The sequence below is a fragment of the Phaseolus vulgaris genome, chromosome 8, assembly GCF_000499845.2.
Source record: "Phaseolus vulgaris cultivar G19833 chromosome 8, P. vulgaris v2.0, whole genome shotgun sequence".
Classification (NCBI taxonomy): Eukaryota; Viridiplantae; Streptophyta; class Magnoliopsida; order Fabales; family Fabaceae; genus Phaseolus; species Phaseolus vulgaris.
The window spans coordinates 32,634,284-32,653,561 of NC_023752.2; the positions used below are offsets into that span (position 1 = coordinate 32,634,284).

The 19,278-nt window shown below is 36.0% G+C and overlaps 1 protein-coding gene across 10 annotated transcripts in view; it reads right to left on the minus strand.

Moving 5' to 3' along the window:
- Positions 1–1,701: 1,701 nt before the first annotated feature.
- The window catches only part of LOC137824063 (ABC transporter B family member 26, chloroplastic-like), a 36,588-nt gene continuing 19,011 nt past the window's right edge, over positions 1,702–19,278 (minus strand). For 5 of the 10 annotated variants that reach the window (XM_068629500.1, XM_068629495.1, XM_068629503.1 and 2 more), the window contains 7 exons: positions 7,795–7,851; positions 7,643–7,732; positions 3,055–3,129; positions 2,706–2,987; positions 2,515–2,576; positions 2,370–2,430; positions 1,702–2,101 (listed from right to left, as the gene is read on the minus strand). In XM_068629500.1, coding sequence (XP_068485601.1) covers positions 2,027–2,101; positions 2,370–2,430; positions 2,515–2,576; positions 2,706–2,987; positions 3,055–3,129; positions 7,643–7,732; positions 7,795–7,851 — 702 coding nt within the window. In that variant the 3' untranslated portion in view covers positions 1,702–2,026. Of the gene's footprint in view, positions 2,102–2,369; positions 2,431–2,514; positions 2,577–2,705; positions 2,988–3,054; positions 3,130–7,642; positions 7,733–7,794; positions 7,852–15,237; positions 16,486–19,278 lie in introns of those variants that run through there. The other 5 variants (XM_068629504.1, XM_068629502.1, XM_068629499.1 and 2 more) reach the window with 2 other exon arrangements.

A 19,278-nucleotide genomic window follows, 5' to 3' on the forward strand; every position in this document is an offset into this window, starting at 1 on the left:
TTAAATAATTTTATATAAAAAAATAAAAATAACATAAACAAACAAATATAAGAATTTATTTTAACTAAAAAAATATTATCTGATAAAATAAAATAAGTACTAAAATTCTTTTATATAAAAAATAAAATAAACCAAACTTACAACTTTATATAAAAAATAACATAAATAAACAAATATAAGAATTTATTTTAAAGTATAATTAAAAAATATCTTATATAATAAAATAAAATAAAATAACAAAAACTTAAATAGTTTTATATAAAAAATAAAATTAGTTTTTCGAAAATAAATAGTCCAACGGTAACCTTTTTGAAAAATTGCTTTTTTTAAAAGTGGTTCAGCTCTTCCAAAATTGATTTAACTTTTTAAGAGTTGTTTAAATTAAAAGTTACTTTACCAAAAATAGTTACTTTAAAAGTTCTTCTCGGGTGAACTCTTCTCCATTGAATTCTTTTTTCGTTTTTCGTGTTCCTCCCTTTTCTTCTTGTATACATTCTCCATTGTTCTTCTTCTCCAATTATTTTCAAGAAGTTCTTGTCCTAAATGTGACAACCATTAGAATCAAAGGTAAGAACACAAGATAAATTATCAATCAATTTTGTTATTGAAAGAAAATTAAAAATGAAACAAGAAATATACAGAACATTATATATGACATTATTTTGATTAAAAAAAATACTTCCATAATAATTGACTTGATTTCCATTCGGTAATTTGACATAAATATGATTAATTTGAAGATAAGAAGTGAAATGAGTTAAAGATGAACAAATGTGGTTAGTAACACCATTATCAAGAATCCAAGAATTAAAAGAAGAAAAAAATTTATTACTAATTTGTGTTGTAATGTTGGAAGGAATAACAAAAACTTGATTAGAAACATTGTCACTGGATTTGGACAGTTTTAAAAGAGATAAAAATGTTTGATACTGCTCAAGAGTAAAACCACCAATTTGTTGAGACTGCACTTTTGACTTTGAACCTTCATGATTTTGCTCATCATTATTAGAACCTTGTATGAAAGAATAAATCATCTCCTGACGATCAGAAATATGAATCATGTTTTCTTGTGGGAACCTCTCCTTTAAATCATTCCATTTGTCAAAGGCATTATTCATACAAATGATGTTTTGTATGATGGGTGGTGAAACAACCTTGAGCATCTAGGAAACAACCAACATATTAGCTTTTTGTCATGCTGAAAATAATAAGTTGGTATGAGTGAGAGCTTATATGATTCCATCAATGAAACCTATCTTATTTTTTGAAATGAGACTCATTTGAAATAAACGAGACCAATGATGATAATTTGGTCCATAAAAAATAATAGAGACAATAAGAAAAAAAGGATTATTAGATGAATTAACATGTTAAGGTTAACACAAATTTTGTGAGGGATCAACAACTTCACCATAAATAAATGTAGCAACCAATGCTCTTGGAGCTTTAATACTATATTATAAAAAAAAAAACTGAGATGAATAAAAGAGAAAAAGGAAGGCAAATGATATGAAAATGAATATTTCTTCTATTTTCTTTTCCTTACCTAAATCAAAGTAGAGAGTATGAACATATACAAACAATACATTTATTTCAGGTCTACCTAAAGAGACAAAATGTAAAACAAAGAATTGATAAAAATTAGAATAAGAAAAGATAAAATAAAAGCTAGACATATGTACAAAGAAAAACAACTAAGAATTAGAAAGGACAAAATTTATATTAGCTTCTCTATAGAAGCCTTGTATTCATATCTAATTGTTCCACATCTCATAAATCACCTTCTATTTTGATCAATATTTTAAATGGAAACAAATTTCATTGTAACTTTTCACTGAATGAGCCTATAAACCAGTAGGACAGGAACCTTCAAAATTAGGTGAAACACTTCAAATGCTTTTCACATGTTTGTGTTTTCTTCAACATTTGGCTTACAGACTCTTAAGTGTTCCACCTTAGGGCTTGTTTAACTTTAAATTGCAGTCCTATTTTTTCATCATCACTGAAAACCCAAACGTAATTTAAGTCAAATATTTGCTTGAATTTTATTTAATTTTGCATAGAGTCCATCCTTGAGCATAAGACCTTCATGATCTCCCATCTGAAAAGAGGGAATAAAAAATTGATTATGCATTCGCCTTGGGCCGGCTACCTGCTTGTTGAAATGTTCATATGTTTGGTCTTCAAGAAATTGTTGACTCCAAAATTTATTGAGTTAAAGCGTCTTAAGATAGCTTTTGCATTAAATAAAAAACATTTAGGGATTTCCTCCAAACTTGCTTATCATTTAAGAATTCAAACTTATCACTTCACTTAAAATCAATTTCATAAATGACAAGATAAAGTAACTAACTTCAACTAGAAATCACCTCAATGATGCGACCATCATCCATAACAAAGATCTTATCAGCAGCTTTTGCAGTAGAAAGCCTGTGAAGTTCAGTGATTATATGCAACTAATCTTATATATTAAAGAAAGAAAGAAAGAAAGAACCAAGGTGGTTAAGAATTCACCTATGAGCTATGATAATGATGGTTCTTCTTTTACATTCATCTTTTAACGCATACAGTGACTCCTGAAATAAGAATTACATCACAAATAAACAATTGCAGACTTGTATTTTCTTAGATAAATACAGAAATTAGATTGACCAAGAAATGAAAATGACATTTAAATTTCAAAAACTAGAATTTGTGAAATATACCTTGACATAATGCTCACACTCAGAATCTAGAGCACTGGTTGCTTCATCAAGTATCATTATAACAGGGTCCCTAAGAATGGCTCTGGTAATGGCAATTCGCTGCTTTTGTCCACCACTAAGTGCATTGTCATCAACAAGCGTTTCATATCCATTAGGAAGAGAAGAAATGAAATCATGGGCATAGGCCTTTTTGGCTGCCCGTTCAATATCTTCTTGTTTTATGTTCCCGGGGCAACCATACTTTATGTTTGACTTGATGTCCATATGAAAGAGATGGGATTCCTGTTTGAAATACTAATTTTCAGAAAACGTGCTTTTAACTGAGTGAACTACAATTTAGTTGTCTAACCTGTGCAACATATCCAATGTGCTGACGCAGCCACCGGATATCCAACTCTCTAAGAGGGAATCCATCAATATATATCTGTACATAAATGTAGATGTAGATTACATAAGAAATGATCGTGAAAAGAACATGTATATACACATTATTGATATTATCACATTCCAAATCAGTAATAGGTAAAGATCAAGATGCCAAGGTTTTGTGCCAATGTAAAAAGTACGCACTATTCAGATTTATTAACTAGGAAAGGATTTATTATGTCAATGTAAAAATTATGCAATTTTCACTCATTAGGATTTATTATGGTCTGCACTTTGTATCTTCACTCCTCCTGCCCAAGTTTTTTTTTTTTATCAGCAATAAATGAATAAAATTAAGGGGATACTTAAGGGGTATCCCAACCCGTGTACCACAACCACAAAGTTACACTTCCACAAAAGAAAGTATAACCAAAAACCTAAGCCTACAAAAGGGAATGCCAAACCCAAACCAGCATTTATAAAAGAACCAAATGACAGAACCAATAAAATAACAGCACCCAACACCCTACTGCACTCCAAAGAACAGCACAGCAACACCTAAAAAATCCTAACACTCTTCACCAGTTTTCCAAGCTGCTCCCCACGGCACCCTTCTAATCACACCCTCTCCAATTGAAACCTTCATTCCTTCACCGACCCCTCCTACACATACGAATTATAGCAGTCCAACCAGTTCACCTTTACACCAAACAGCAATTACGTAACCCGACATAACGCCTTGGTTACTCATTGCCACAGTTTCACATTCCTCAACCAAGCTATCTCTACCCCCCGAAAAGCGTGGCTCAAACCCAACCTCAGCTCCCCTCCAAAGCATCCAACCTTGATCTAAGCACGCCCCATGACTCCAGAAACTGCAGGAAGACCACCCTGCCACCACAAAACAGTTGTTCCCATGTTATGACTCCTTTATTAAGATGCTTCGTGTTCCTGCAAAAGATGATTGAAGACCAACCCCAATACAGGTAACAGCAGTTAACCCCTAAGGGATTCACTCCATCACCATCACAGGTTCCAACCGAACCATAACCTTCACATGATACCAACCAGAAAAACCAGCTTCTTCAGGAGACCCAAAACCAGGAAACATTAGCAGCTTTTAATGCAGATAATTGGGTTGAAAACCCAATCTGTAAAAGAATAAGAAAACGAATGGGCTTTATGCTTTAGCCAAAACCAAGACTTAAGTTGGGCCCTCTGGAATATCTCCTCTGCATCTACTACCCCTTGCTGAAAGGTAATCAGATTCCTCTGGTCCCATATACTTCTAAATAACATTAACCCAGACCCCTTTCCAGATCTTATTCTGCTTGTTACTAACTTGAAACAAGTGGAAACTTAGGAAATGCCGCTTAAGATCATGATGCTCAACAAAAGAAATGCCTACCCACTGAAGGCATTGAGACCATACCTGTTGAGCATATTTACAATCCATGAAGAGATGTTGACAGGTCTCTTCCTGTAGCAGACACAAGGGACACACTGTTGAGTTCAACATCATTCCTCTCCGGCTCAAACTCACTCTAGTGGGGATTCTCCCCTTAAACACCCTCCAGGCAGTTACCAATACATTTGGAAAGGCCTTCACCTTCCACAGGAGCTTAAACACTTCGTCATTGTTCCCTCTACCATGCTTAGATAGACACTCATACGCCAAGCTCACCGAAAACAGCCCCGGTATCTCCTTCCCCCAAACCTAGATATCCTGGACATTCTTTCTCATAATGACCCTTGATAGAAGCAGAATAAGGTCCCTCTCCAGAGAGGATTCCCATACAAATCTGTCACGCCTCCACCTCAAGTCCCACCTCCACTCCGTATCATCCCATACACCCATCTCCCCCACTGCTTTACCTTGGTTTAAAGATAAAGAGTATAAGCACGGGAACAAGGACTTAAGATCGACACTACCAATCCATACATCCTCCCAGAACTTTGCTTTGTCACCACAACCTACTTCCCAACCTAGCTCTTCCTGAAACCACCCTCTTCCACCACCAACCTTGCATACTTTAGCGAGGTCTCTCCACCACCAAGATTGATATTTGACAGGTGTTTGACTGTTTTCATCCCCAAGGTTGTATTTAGAATCCAACAGCATCTTCCATCTTCCATTCTCCTCCGAAAGAAACCTCCATCTCCACTTGGCTAGTAGAGCTTGATTAAACAAGCGTATATCTCTACACCCCAACCCTCCCTCCTCTTTTGGTTTGCAAACATCATTCCAGCTAACCCAAGCAATTGGCTTGGTTAGTTTCCCCCAGCCCCATAAAAATCTTGTTTGAATACTAATAATCCTTTTACACACCGAAGCCGGTACTCTGAAAAGAGAGAGGTAATACAAAGGAATTGCGGTTAGAACAGAATTGATTAGGCATATCCTCCCTGCCATGGATAAAAATCTCCCCTTCCAAACACTGAGTTTTGCTTTCAACTTGCTTATAACTGGTTCCCAGAATTGCTTCTTTCTTGGGTTCCCTCCCACCTCCAGACCCAAATATTTGAACGGTACTTCCATCTGAATGCAGATCAACGTCTTAGTGAAACACCCTATCTTACTGCTTTGTACATTAATGCCTGCTAACCTTGACTTGTGGAAGTTGATCTTCAAACCTGAGGCTAGCTCAAAGCCCCTCATAATGGCCTTCAAGGTTAGCACATTTCCAAAGGTGTCTTCACACTAAAAAAGAGTGTCGTCCGCAAACTGTAACATACACATCTCCACCTCATTCCTTCCTATCTTAAGGCCCGTAAGCAAATTAACCTTCAAAGCTTGTCTTACTAACCCTGCAAGTCCTTCAGCTACCACTATAAACAAAAAGGGTGCCAGCGGGTCACCCTGTTGCAACCCTCTAGAAGGTTTAAACTCCTCCGTAGGACTCCCATTCACTAAGACTGACACAGTAGCATATTCCAGACACCCTCTGATCCACGAAATCCAAACATTGTGGAACCCCAATTTGTGTAACATATCATAAAGGAAATCCCATCTAACTGAGTCGTAGGCCTTCTCAAAGTCCACTTTTAGGCAAATACTGCTTCTCCCCTTCTTCCTGAGGTCTTCCACCACTTCATTAGCCATCAGGACACTATCCAAGATCCCTCTACCCTTAAGGAACGCTGATTGGCTTTCGTCAATAATCGCAGGCAACACCTTCTTCAATTTGCCAGCCAACACCTTTGTAATGATTTTATAAATGACACCCACCAAAGATATGGGTCTGTATTGCTCCAGCTTAGCGGGGTCCCTCACCTTCGGGATAAGCGCAATGAATGAGGCATTGCATCCCTTCGGGATGTTCCCTGTCGCTTGAAAAGAGGCCATTGCTACCATTAACTCCTCTTTCACAAAGTCCCAACTTTTCCGGATAAAATTAAAATTGAACCCATCTAGGCCTGGGCTCTTAGATCCTTCACACTGCCACACAGCATCCTTAATCTCTTTCTCAGTGAAACCGGCCACCAGCCCCTCATTATCCGTTAAGGTTAGAGTCTTGAACTCAACCTCATCCAACCTCACCCCTAGATCTTTCGTAGCATTGAACCTGGCTTCAAACAGCTTTTTCGCCTCCAGCCGAACTGTACCCGGTTCCTCACACCATCGGTCCCCCACCTGGACACCCTTCACTTCATTCCTAAGTCTTCTCCACCTCAAAGATGAGTGAAAAAACCTAGTACACGAATCTCCACTCTTAAACCAATTTGCTCTAGCCTTTTGGCACATAAGAGACTCAAGTTTTTTATCATTCTTTACCAAATGGCTTGTCAGCTCCATTCTTTTGATTCTATCGCTTTCCTCTAGACCCCCATTACAGTCTCTGCCGTCTAAAACCTCCAACTCCTGTAGAATCCTACTCTTCGTAGTATGAAGATTCCCAAAAACCTCCCTGTTCCACACTTTCAGATCAGACTTAAGCAGTTTCATTTTCTCTTTGAATCTTGATATCCCATTCCCCTGAACTGAGAAGGATTCCTGCCCAAGTATTTAATTTAAAGAATTGTAATGCCCCATGTTTCTCACTCACATATGTAGAGATCAAATATGCCAAGAATAAATTAAATATCATCAATACATAACAAGTGAAATATGTAACCTTCATTTCCAACTATCCGTAACACAGAATGCACGGCTTTATTGAGTCTATTTCCATTAACTAACTATCGCTAACATGAACTCATATGCTTTGAAATGTGCCATTTCTAGTCCGTAGTAGTCACTATCTCAATGGTGCAGAATATTAAAAACAAGGGTTTTCCAATTCAGGAGCAATCATTTAACGAGACCGTGACTTCACTGGATTTGCTTCAAGAAATTAAAATGCAAGAAGCTGATAACTTGTGTCAATAAAGTAGGAAAGAGTTCTAGTAAAATATGTTGCTCTTTATTACTACAAAAATGTATATAAAACATTTATAGGCATTGGGAAGCATAGTAAACATGATTCCAGCAAACACAACTAATAAAGTAGTGGATGACGAGCATGAGCACGCAGATATTCATATAAATTTAATTTCTGATGTACGAGGCCTAAAAGATATAAACTATTTACCTGACCACTACTAGGTTCATAGAGACGAAGTAAAAGGTTGAGTAATGTGCTCTTCCCACTACCACTCAGACCAACCTTGGCAAGGTAGAGCTGTCCAGTTAATATTTTAGAATCCCCAACATTTAATCACAAGGAATTAAGAAAATTCTTACAATGGCAATGACTTGATTTTCCTCTATGGAGAAGTCCAAGTGTTCTAGAACAGGCATCTGATCAAATGTAGGAAAGAATGAAATTTAACAATTAATAAGAAACAAATATGTCATGCCTAAGAATTGAGTAGTAAAAGTGATGCAAGGTAATAAATCTTATGGAGAAGGTATATATGGACGTCATATTACAAATTACAATGTCAGTAACTCGATTACAAAAAATTGTTTGTGACAAGTACAGTGCATACTGATGAAAATCAGAATATAATATTCTGAATTTATTGTAATAACAATAGCAGTTTTAAAGAATACATAATGTCCCCTATGTATAATTAATGTAATAAGTCTATATAAACACGCATCTGTTGTGTATTAAAAAAAGCAGTTTCAGTCACAATATTCCTCTGTTTTGTTTCCTTTGACTGCTTCACTGGATATTAAAAATGTCTTATTTCGTGGTGAGTTGCAAGAAGTTTACATGGATAAAACCTATGATACATTGATATGTTCTTGAAGCAAACGTATCCATCTTGAGGACATAACTAGATTACAAAACACAGATATATGAATACCAAAGTCAGATGTGTTGCAGCTTTGAACGATACATTTTCCTATTTCTTTTGGAGTGACGCCGATTAAAGAGTATTTCATGAATGTTTTAAATTGTCACTTTCAATTCCGATACATTTTCACTTTCAATTGAGTGTTTCAGATATCTTTGCCATATCTCAAACGTTTAAAAAATGTCACTTTATTGAAAATTGGTTCAGTAGAATATTATCTTGTTGTATAAGGTCGTCTAATGGTATATGCGCTTCTAGTTTTCATGGTTGTACATTCAATTGGATAACGTGCCTAGCGTTTAATACATTTTTCATGGTGGTACATGCAATTGGATAAAGTGCGTAGCTTTAATATAGTCTTCTCTGCTAGTAAACAACGTCTCTTCTGATAAAATGTATCTTGAAGACTCATCTGATCGGAAAGCATTTTGTACAACCAACTGCATCCACCAAGGTTATCAAATCCAGAGTCTACATAAACTTGTGGGAGCTCCGTCGTAAGAATACGAGTTTACTTTGTATGAAAAAAATATTTCACTAATATAATTAATCATGTACTTAAGTCCACAATCTTAATAAAATAACTACATTTAGTAGTGAATGAAAATTGTACAAGTTAAAAGTATCCCAAATAAACAACTACATACAAATGTTACAAAACATAAGTTGTTAAAGTTGTAGAAATTAAATAATTAAAAATGGACAAATGTCAAGTTTCTATGTCCAATCTTGTTGCATAATTAGGAGATAATTATTTCGTAATTAAGTGCAAATTTCATTCTCTATTTATTAGGACAAATTTAATATCTTTTAGTGATTTGATTTGTATAACCTTAATTACTTATTATTTCGTGTTTTCATTACCTATTATTTCTTTCCTTAATTAGGTTGTAAACCGTCTATAAATTGAGACTATAATCATATATGTAAATATATCTCAAAAATATATTTCATCTATTTCTTTCAACTTGGTATCAGAGCCATTTTTTAGTCTATCCTAGCGAGAGTTTGTTGGGCTTATCAAACAACCCGTTATCAGGCCATTATCGGACCACCCATAATATGTTGTCCCACAAACGAGTTGTCACTCTCAGCGTGAGGAGGGTGTGTTGGAAATCCCACATCGACTAGAGATGAGGAGATTTCATTGTACATAAGTGGGTGCAAAACTCACCTTATAAGCCAGTTTTATGGGGTTGAGTTAGATTTAAAGTCCACTTCTCATGAAAGATAAGTCTGAAGATTTTCACTTGTTTATAATTTTTTACAGAATAGTTCAAACACAATTTGAAAGTCCAATTAAGAGACTACTCAACAAAATGGAGTTGCTGAAAGGAAAAATTGTCATCTCCTTAAGGTTACTTGAGCTTTACTTTTCCAAACATTTGTTCCTAGATCTTACTGGGGAAACAGTCCTGACTGCCACTTATTTGATTAATAGATTACCTTCTCGGGTTCTAGAGGGTGTTACTCCTTCAGCTTATGATCACATTGTTGATCAAGAGTGATAAGTGCTTTGAAGAATCCAAATCCAAGTGTTTGATGAAAGGCTGGTGTTGTGCTGTTTCTAGGAAGGATCTAGGTAGAATAGAATGTGATCCACTCCTTTGTTGAATCTAAAATTGATGTGATTTAAAACCTTTTTGAAATCAAGTGTTCTTCCAACTAAGTGAAAAACAAGTTGTTTTGTCGAATCAACCGCTTGTTTTACTCTTAGGAGTTTTGAAAAGGTTAAAAATTGTTTTAGTTTTGTTGACTTAACTGTCAAGCCAAACAATCGGTTGTTTCGTGGATTCAACCGATTGTTTCTTTGAAAATCCTAACAGAATTAAGTTTTGATTGTTGAATCTGCTTTAAATGTTTTTCAACTGAATACGCTCCTTCATAACCTCTGCTTTGAATTCGGATGAATTTTTCAGGATCTCACAATGTGTATCTGCTAAGGAAATGTGGGATACTCTAGAGGTCACCCATGAAGGAACAAATGATGTGAAGAGAGCAAGGAAACATACTTTAATACAAGAGTATGAGATGTTTAGAATGCTCAAGGGAGAACCGATTGCTGAAGTACAAAAGAGATTCACTCACATCATCAACCATCTAATGAGTCTTGGAAAAAACCTTTGACAAAGAGGAGTTAAACATCAAGATCCTCAAGTGTCTTGATAGATCTTGGCAACCTAAAGTCACGGCTATCTCTGAATCAAAGGACTTGACATCTTTAACTACAGCCTCCTTGTTTGGAAAGCTTAGAGAATATGAGTTGGAGATGAATAGACTCTATGTTCAAAAAGTGAAGATAAGCATGTAAGGAACATTGCTTTGAAAGTTGTCAAGCACAAGAATAAGCAAGACTCAAGTGATGAAAGTGAGGAAGAAAATCTTAGCTTGCTGTCCAAAAAGTTCAGCAAATTCTTGAAGAGAAACCGCAACAAAGAATCCAACAAAGAAAGGTATGGAAACAAGAAAATTAGTGATCTCAATTCTAACAATTATACTTGCTTTGGTTGTGGAGAACAAGGGCATATAAAAGCTGATTGCCCAAATAAAGAAGGCAAGGAAAAGAAGTCAAGCAATAAGGAAAAGAAAGGGAAATCAAAAAGAGCCTATATTGCTTGGGATGAAAATGAAGTCTCTTCATCAAGCTCCTCATCAAGTGAAGATGAAAAGGTCAATTTGTGTTTAATGGCAAAAGGAGATGATGATTCAAGCCGCTCAAGCAGTGTAAGTTCTTGTGCTTCCTTAAATGCTGAAAACTATAGTTAATTACTTCAAGCTTTTAAAAAAACTCATGAAGAAGCTAACCGATTGGCTCTTCAAACAACCGATTGAAAGGGTTGAATAACGGGCTTGAAAATAGAGTCAAGACTTTTGAAGAAGAATTGGAAAAGTCAAAAACTGATTTTGAAAATCTTCAAAAGCATTGCAAAAATTCTTCTCATTTGTGTAACTCTAAAATTTGTGAAAATTGTAAAACTCTTGAGAGTAAGGTTCACTATCTTGTAAGAACTGTGGATAAACTTTCAAAGGGTAAATCCAACTTTGAAACTGTCTTGGCATCCCAAAAATGTGTTTTTGGAAAATCTAGTTTGGGGTTTTATCCTCAAAACAAGAAAAATGGGATTTCAAAGCCTTTTCCAAAAGTGCCAAAAAAACAACCGATAGAAAGATCGGAACAACCGGTTGTTACATGTTTTTACTGCATGAAAAGAGGCCACTCAATTAGATTCTGTAAAATTAGGAAATATTTTGTTCCTAAAGGTATTATGAGATGGATTCTCAAAAGTTCTGAAGATCCCATTAATAAAGCTGAATCAAAAGGACCCACATTTATAAGGGGACCAAATCTTGTTGCTTGAATTTATTGTGTTGCAGGGATACTAAGAGAACCATGAAGTCTTGAGTTATTTGATCAAGCTTTTGGAAGACAAGGAGTTTGTATGGAACTGAATTAAGATTTTGTTCCAGCTCAAGGTGCCTTGAAAGCCAAAAGAAGCACTCTTGATCATAAATAAATGACTCATGGAAGGGACTTCATGACAAAAGGATAATACCTTCTTTGTCTTTGTTTTCTTTTTATTTGTTATAAATTCATGCTAAAATATTCATCTATGTGTGTATACAATTACATTTTGATTCCTCTCTGTTTTTGTTTTAAAATCCTGAACATTGTTGATGTTGCAGAAAAAGAACCGATTGTTTTCTAGAAACAACCGATTATTTCTTCTCCGACAGCATGGCATAAAAATTGATTTAATTTCTTTATGCATTCTATCTATTACAGGATTCTTTTTAAGGGGATTATGAGTCAATAAAGCAGTCATGAAGCCTGATTTGGTTCAGAAGAAAGTTGCTTCTTGTCATAAAAGGAATATATTTCATATCTTGGAAATTCAAGTGCCTTTATGACTAGTCAAATCAACATGTGCTGACCATGTGATTTTCTGGTAAGGGCTGACGTGGTTCTATGCAAGATTCGACCAGATTCCTCTTCTTGAAGACTGAAACCCACTGTAGTCAAAGGATCAAAGAGGATTTCTGTTTTGCTATATAACCATCTACAGCTGTTTTTCTACACAAAAACAACCCATTGGCATATCTCTTACTGCATCTCATATCCTCCTCTGTTTTTCTGATTTCTTACATTCTGGTTTCATGGATTCCAATCCTCCATCATCAAAAAGGATTGAAACCAGATTTGTAAGATCGGGAGGACATCTTGAAGGCTGAATTTCAGGAGACAATGAATTGATTGAGAAATATCGCTTTGAAACAAGTAGAAAAGAGATAAACAACCCAAAAGTTGTCAATTTTAGCTGGTTGAAGAGTCAAAAGATGGATGATGTGAGAAGGCTTCTTAAAGAACAACTGCTGAAAAGGTTCTTAAAGATGAAAGGGAACATTTATTCGGATCTTATTCGGGTTTTCTACATCAATTTAAAGTTTGAAGGTAACAATCTTGTTTCTCATGTCAAGGGTGTCGATATAGAGATCACTCATGAAGTTTGGGCAGTTGTGACTGGCCTAAAGTATGTTGGCTTGAAAATCAACAAAGGAAACATTGGTGTGGTGGAAGACTTCAACAAAATTCAATATTACAAAAGTTGTTTGAAGAATCCTCATGCACAAGTAAGAACATGCTCGGTTGGAGTTTTGAAATTGAATGAAAGGTTGTCGGCTCTTATTGTCACTTGGATTCTAACACCAAGAGAGAGCAACCATTCTGTTCTAACTGAGGAAGATCATGTCTACATATACTACATAATGAGCACAGTCGAGATTAATTGGATTCGTATCATCAAGGAGCACATGCAAAAATCTATAAGGTTAAGTGATTATCATTATCCTTGTGCTATCTTGATTTCTAAATTCTTAAACTATTTTGAAGTGAACCTTGAGGATGAAACATCTGAGTTGGAGAAATCAACACTTGAAGTGAACAATGGATCACAAAGCAAGATGGGTTTTACCAAGATCAATGGAAAATGGGTAAGTAAGGATAGTGAACATGATGGTTCTTCAAGTGGCTTTCATGCTGAACTTGGTGAAGAAGATCAAGAAGTTGCTGAAGGTGCTGGTATGGATGTTCCAGATGAAGAACAACCTGCTACTGATTTTGGTGTTGGTACAAGTGTTGGACATCAAGGAGATAGGACTCCTTCAATATCTTCCTTTGAGAGCTACATGGTGAATAGGCTAGATGGCTTTGCTGAAAACCAAAGGAATCTTCATGATCTTTGTGTGACAAGTTTTCAGAACTTTGACAATAGATTTCAAAGCATGGATACACGTTTCCAGACCCTTGATGAACATATTGAAGCTGTTCAGAATCAGTTGTTTGAGCTGCAGTATGGGAAAGAAGATTGAAGAAAAACAATCGGTTGATATCACGAAACAACCGATTGTGAAGCTGAGAAATCAAGTCTTTATTGTTCTTTCCATGTTTGTATTGTTTTATTTTGGACTATTCTGTTTTTATCTCTTCCTAAAGTCTATTTGTGAAGACAAATAGAGGGAGAATGTGGTTTCTGTGTTGCTTTACAAACTGTTATAACTCTTTAATTTCTATTTTTAAGATGTTTTTGCTTCTGCTGATAAAAACAACCGATTGAATCGAGAAAACAACCGGTTGTTTGTCTGGTATAGTTGTTTGTTATGGTTGGTTTTCTACTTTTTCATTTATGCTGAAAACTAGTTGATGTATGATCATAACCTGCTATGAGAGATGCTCTGGATAGTTTTTTGTTTTGCAAGTGCGGTTTCAGATTCAATCAAGATCAACACAAGCAACCTGGGATTTGTTTTCATCAAATAGGGGGAGATTGTTGATCCAGAGTGATCATGTGCTTTGAAGAATCCAAATCTAAGTGTTTGATGAAAGGCTGGTGTTGCTGCTGTTTCTGGGATGGATCTGGGTAGAATAGAATGTGATCCACTCCTTTATTGAATCTAAAACTGATGTGATTTAAACCTATTTGAAATCAAGTGTTTTTCTAACTAAGTGAAAAACAACCTGTTGTTTTGTCGAATCAACCGGTTGTTTTACTCTTAGAAGTTTTGAAAAGGTTAAAAACTGTTTTAGTTTGGTTGACTTAACTGTCAAGCCAAACAATCGGTTGTTTCGTGGCTTCAACCGATTGTTTCTTTATTGGGATCCATGGGTGTATCAACAGATTTCGAATTCATCAACCCAATTTCCTACAAAATATCCAATGCGTATTTTCTTTGAGAGATAACAATACCAGTATTCGGATTGTGCTACCTCAATACCCAAGATCTTTGGTCTGAAAGTGTTGACAAAGGTGTTATTTTACTTGTGAGATGCCATGGTGATCGTTGCCTGTAAGAACAATGTCATCAACATATACTACAAGATAGATACACCCAGCACTCGAGTGACGATAAAAAACTGAATGATCTGTTTCACTGCGAGTCATACCAAATTGTTGAACAACATTGCTAAATTTTCCAAATCAAGCCCTAGGAGACTGCTTGAGGCCATATAAGGATTTGCGAAGACGACATACCAATCCAGAAGACTCCCCCTAAGCAACAAAACCGGGAGGTTGCTACATATAAATTTCTTCCTGCAAATCCCCATTAAAAAAGCATTTTTGACATCCAATTGATAAAGAGGTCATTGTTGAAGAGCAGTCATAACTATGAATAAGCGAACAGAGGCCATCTTTGCCACCGGAGAAAAAGTATCACCATAGTCTAAACCAAAAATTTGGGTATAACCCTTAGCCACAAGACGAGCTTTGAGATGATCAATAGTACCATCAAAACCAACTTTGATAGCAAAAATCCACCTACAACCAACAACAAATTTCCAAGATGGTAAAGGAACAAGTTCCCAAGTTCCATTATTCTGAAGCGCATTCATTTCATCAAGCATGGCCTGACGCCAACCAGGATGAGCTAATGTATCACCTACAGATTTTGGAATGGATACGGAAGAAATAGACAAAAGGCAGGTATAAAAGGGTTGAGATAGCCTATGCTAACTCAAAGCAGTATAATGTGGAGAGGGATTACGGGTAGAACGTATACGTTTACGGATAGCAAAAGGAAGGTCAGGTTCAACTGTAGGAGCCGGAGGGAGATGAGGTGTTGCCACCAAAATAGAGTCTGCTGATGGACAATGAGATGTTTGACGACGACTATACACCTGAAGAGTTGGTGGCAATGGTGAATCGTTAGGTGCACTAGGCACAACAGAAGGAATATTAACTTAATTAGATGAAGAAATTGAAGGAGAAGGACAAGACTTAAAGTAAAGGGAACATTCACTGAGCGTGACATCTGCTGAAATAAAATAACGGTTTAAAGAAGGTGAGAAACATTTATATCCTTTTTGTGATCTAGTGAACCCTAAAAAGACACATTTGTGTGACTTAGGAGATAATTTATCAAGACCAAAACTAAAATTATGAACAAAACATGTGGACCCAAAAACTTTGGGAGGTAAAGAATGGAGAGGGTCATGTGGAAATAAAATAGAATGAGGAATTTTGTTATCTAAAATTGAAGATGGCATACGATTAATGAGATAACATGCACTAAGAACAGCATCACCCCAAAAACGCTAAGGAACATCACCATGGATTAAAATAGTACGAGTTGTTTCAACAAGATGTCTATTATTCCGCTCAGCTACCCCATTATGTTGAGGTGTATAAGCACATGAAGTTTGATGAAGAATACCATGAAAAGCCATAAAATTTTTAAAAGAATGAAAAAGTACTCACGTCCATTATCACTTTTGCGGATGGAAATTCCAAATTGATTTTTAATTTCATTGTAAAATATTTGAAAATATAGAAAACAACTCAGAACGGTTTTTCATTAAAAATACCCAAGTACATCTTGAATAATCATCAATAAAAGTAACAAAATACTGAAATCCTAAATTAGACTTAATACGACTTGGTCCCCAAATGTCAGAGTGAACTAAGGCAAAAGGAGATGAAACACGTTGTTGCATCTTGGCAAGACTAGGATGACCCAACCGAGCATGAATGAGAGATGGAGAATCCATAATCGCGCCAACATGTGCAGAGATTTGTAGTTGATAAAGTGCATGAGACTCACATCCGGTGCCAATCATCCGTCCCAAACTCCGGTCCTGTAAAGTAACATAAACTTTCTTAAAAGAAATAACACAATCAAGGGAACGAGTGAGACTACTAATGGATAATAAGTTAAATGGAGACCCAGGGACATAAAGAACATTATCAATAAATAAAGAAAAAAGATGAATAGTACCAACACCATGTGATGGTACCCTATATCCATTGGCCATGGTAACCAAAGGTAAATAACCCGTAGAAGATAGGGAAGAGAAAAAAGATTTATTACCAGTAATGTGATCTGTGGCATCTGAATCTAGAATCCAAGGGCCAAGGGAAGTGGAGTGAGTGAGGCCAACAAAAGATGTACCTGAATGTGCAACAAAAGTCGTGGAACTAGGGTTCTGACGATCCTCATATCATTTAAGAAATTCAATGAAAATAGCAGGCTGGCCTGGGGTATCAATTGAAGTATAGTCCATAGTAGAAGGTTGCACAGGGGCAGTTTGAGCAACTGCAACAAATTTAGGAGGACGACCATGTAAGGCATAACATCTGTCAATTTTGTGGCCAAGTTTGCCACAATGGTCACACTTGTGACGCCCTTTGCCTGGCTTGTGAGGGCGAGTACAATCATTATGCTGAGAGACTAAAGCAGAAGAGTCATCAACATGAGACGTTGAGTATAATTGGTGTATAATAATTTTGCTTGTTCCCAAACTTCTGAACATGTCTCATAGGTACGAAAAATTTGTTTTAAAGATGAGTGAATGGTAGATTTGATAACAATGCATAATTGAGCATCAATTTTCAACCAACGGGAAACCTCATTTTCAGCAACAGTAGGATGAGTAAGATGATCAACATAACCTTGACTCAAGCCATAATTTAATATCTGATGCCCGAGTTTCATAATTGGTTCCATCCAATTTGTCAATGGAAAGATGAACATTGACGTAATTAGTATAAATAGATGGATCCGGCATAATGACTACGGAAGAAGCCACAGTGGTAGCGGCAGCGGAAGAAGCCATAGTGGCAGCGGAAGCGAAAGAAGCCATGGAAGATAAGGACAAATCCAGTCACCAGTTAATTGGCGGCAGCAACAAAGATGAAGGCTCCGACAACAATTCCGGCAGCGTCTCCGGCAAAGGCTCCGACGAGATTCCGGCGAGGATCTGACGACGGCTCCAACGAGGCAGTGGCGGCTCTAGTGAGGTAGTGGCTGGAAAATTCTAGTGAATAGTGGGTTCACCAATAAAAATTGAACCCTAAATTCTAACCTTATGCTCTAGATACCGTATTAAAGGAAAATAAATAATAGGGTAAATCCCTTGTGTATATTGAACACATAGGGTTATGCTTATATAGGAAAATAAACATATGGACTAAGTCCATTACATAAATATGAAATATCTAACAATATCTATAATATCTCATAATATCAAATAATATCTAATAATATCTAACAATAACAAAGCCAAATAAAATATATATATATATATATTGTAACAAAATTTTGTATAGTTTATAACCTTGCACCTTAAAAGCTTTATTGTTCCCCAAAAGAACCACTTCTCCTTTCAATTCCAAAGTATCAAAGAACTCCTTCATAAGACACGTGTGATAAATGCATCCTAAGCTCATGATCCAACTTCTCTGTGCATCAGAAGTAAATGGCACCAACACTTCCCCTTAGACTCATAGCTATTAGACACTATCGCAGCATCAACGAATTCCTTCTTGAAATGAGATTTCTTGGCTTTCTCATTTCTCCCCAGACAATTTGACTGGAAGTGACCCTTCTTGTGAAAGTTAAAGCACTCAATATCTGCCTATTTATTAGATGAACACTTTGATGGCTTCTTTTTCTCTACCTGTTGACTTTGTAACATTCAAACTCAACCAACCATCGTCTTCTTTAGACTTTTAAAGCTTTTGTAGCTCCTTAGTCATAATTGAAGTTTGTACCTCCTCCAACGTAATGGTCTATTCCTTCCTGAATTACAAAACATCCTTAAAATGCTTAAATGCCTTCGGCAAGGGGATATGAAGTAGTAAAGCCTTGTCTTCGTCCTCTAACTCTACTTCTATGTTCTCCAACAATTGGTTCTACACAAAGAATTATTACAAGATACAGTGTATCATCTATACACATAAAGTTTCTATATATATAGAACCTAAGAAACGGAATAGCAGAAAACCACTAAAAAGAGTTAAACCTAAACATAATTCATGTGTTAGATGATAATGTGTCAGACAGTCTATCTAGACTTAACACTATTGATCCCCTGGTAGACAATCTTTTGCACTCTTCATCAACGATCATGATTTAGAGTCAATCATCACATACTTGTAACTCAACAAAATTGTTCCCAGAAATAAAAAAATAAGCTTAACTATTTTGATTCCCGAGTTGTAAATAAGTTGTATATGTGTAATGCAACACACTTTCAATGAATAATGATTTTAATGATTAACAATGAATGTGAGTCCATGTACAAATGCTTACGGTAGTGATAGGAACTAGAATAGGAATTGTAAAATAAAAGTAACCGACACTAAATTAGAGTGAAATTAATGGTATAAAGCTTTGCTGCAAGATGAATATTAGCCAACAAACAAATAACAAAAATTAGAGAACTCTTTTCCTAGGGAAGATTTGCTTCTTCCTTCTTCCTTCTTCTCTCGGTCTAACCAATATTGACACAAATTTTCTTCACTCTCAACGTAGTAGCTTGCCACACACACCCTCTATAAAATCCTTCTCTTTCCTCCCAATTTCCCATTGCCACTTGTTATTTTTATCGGCCTTGCATAACTTCCTTGCTACTACCATACCCACCCAC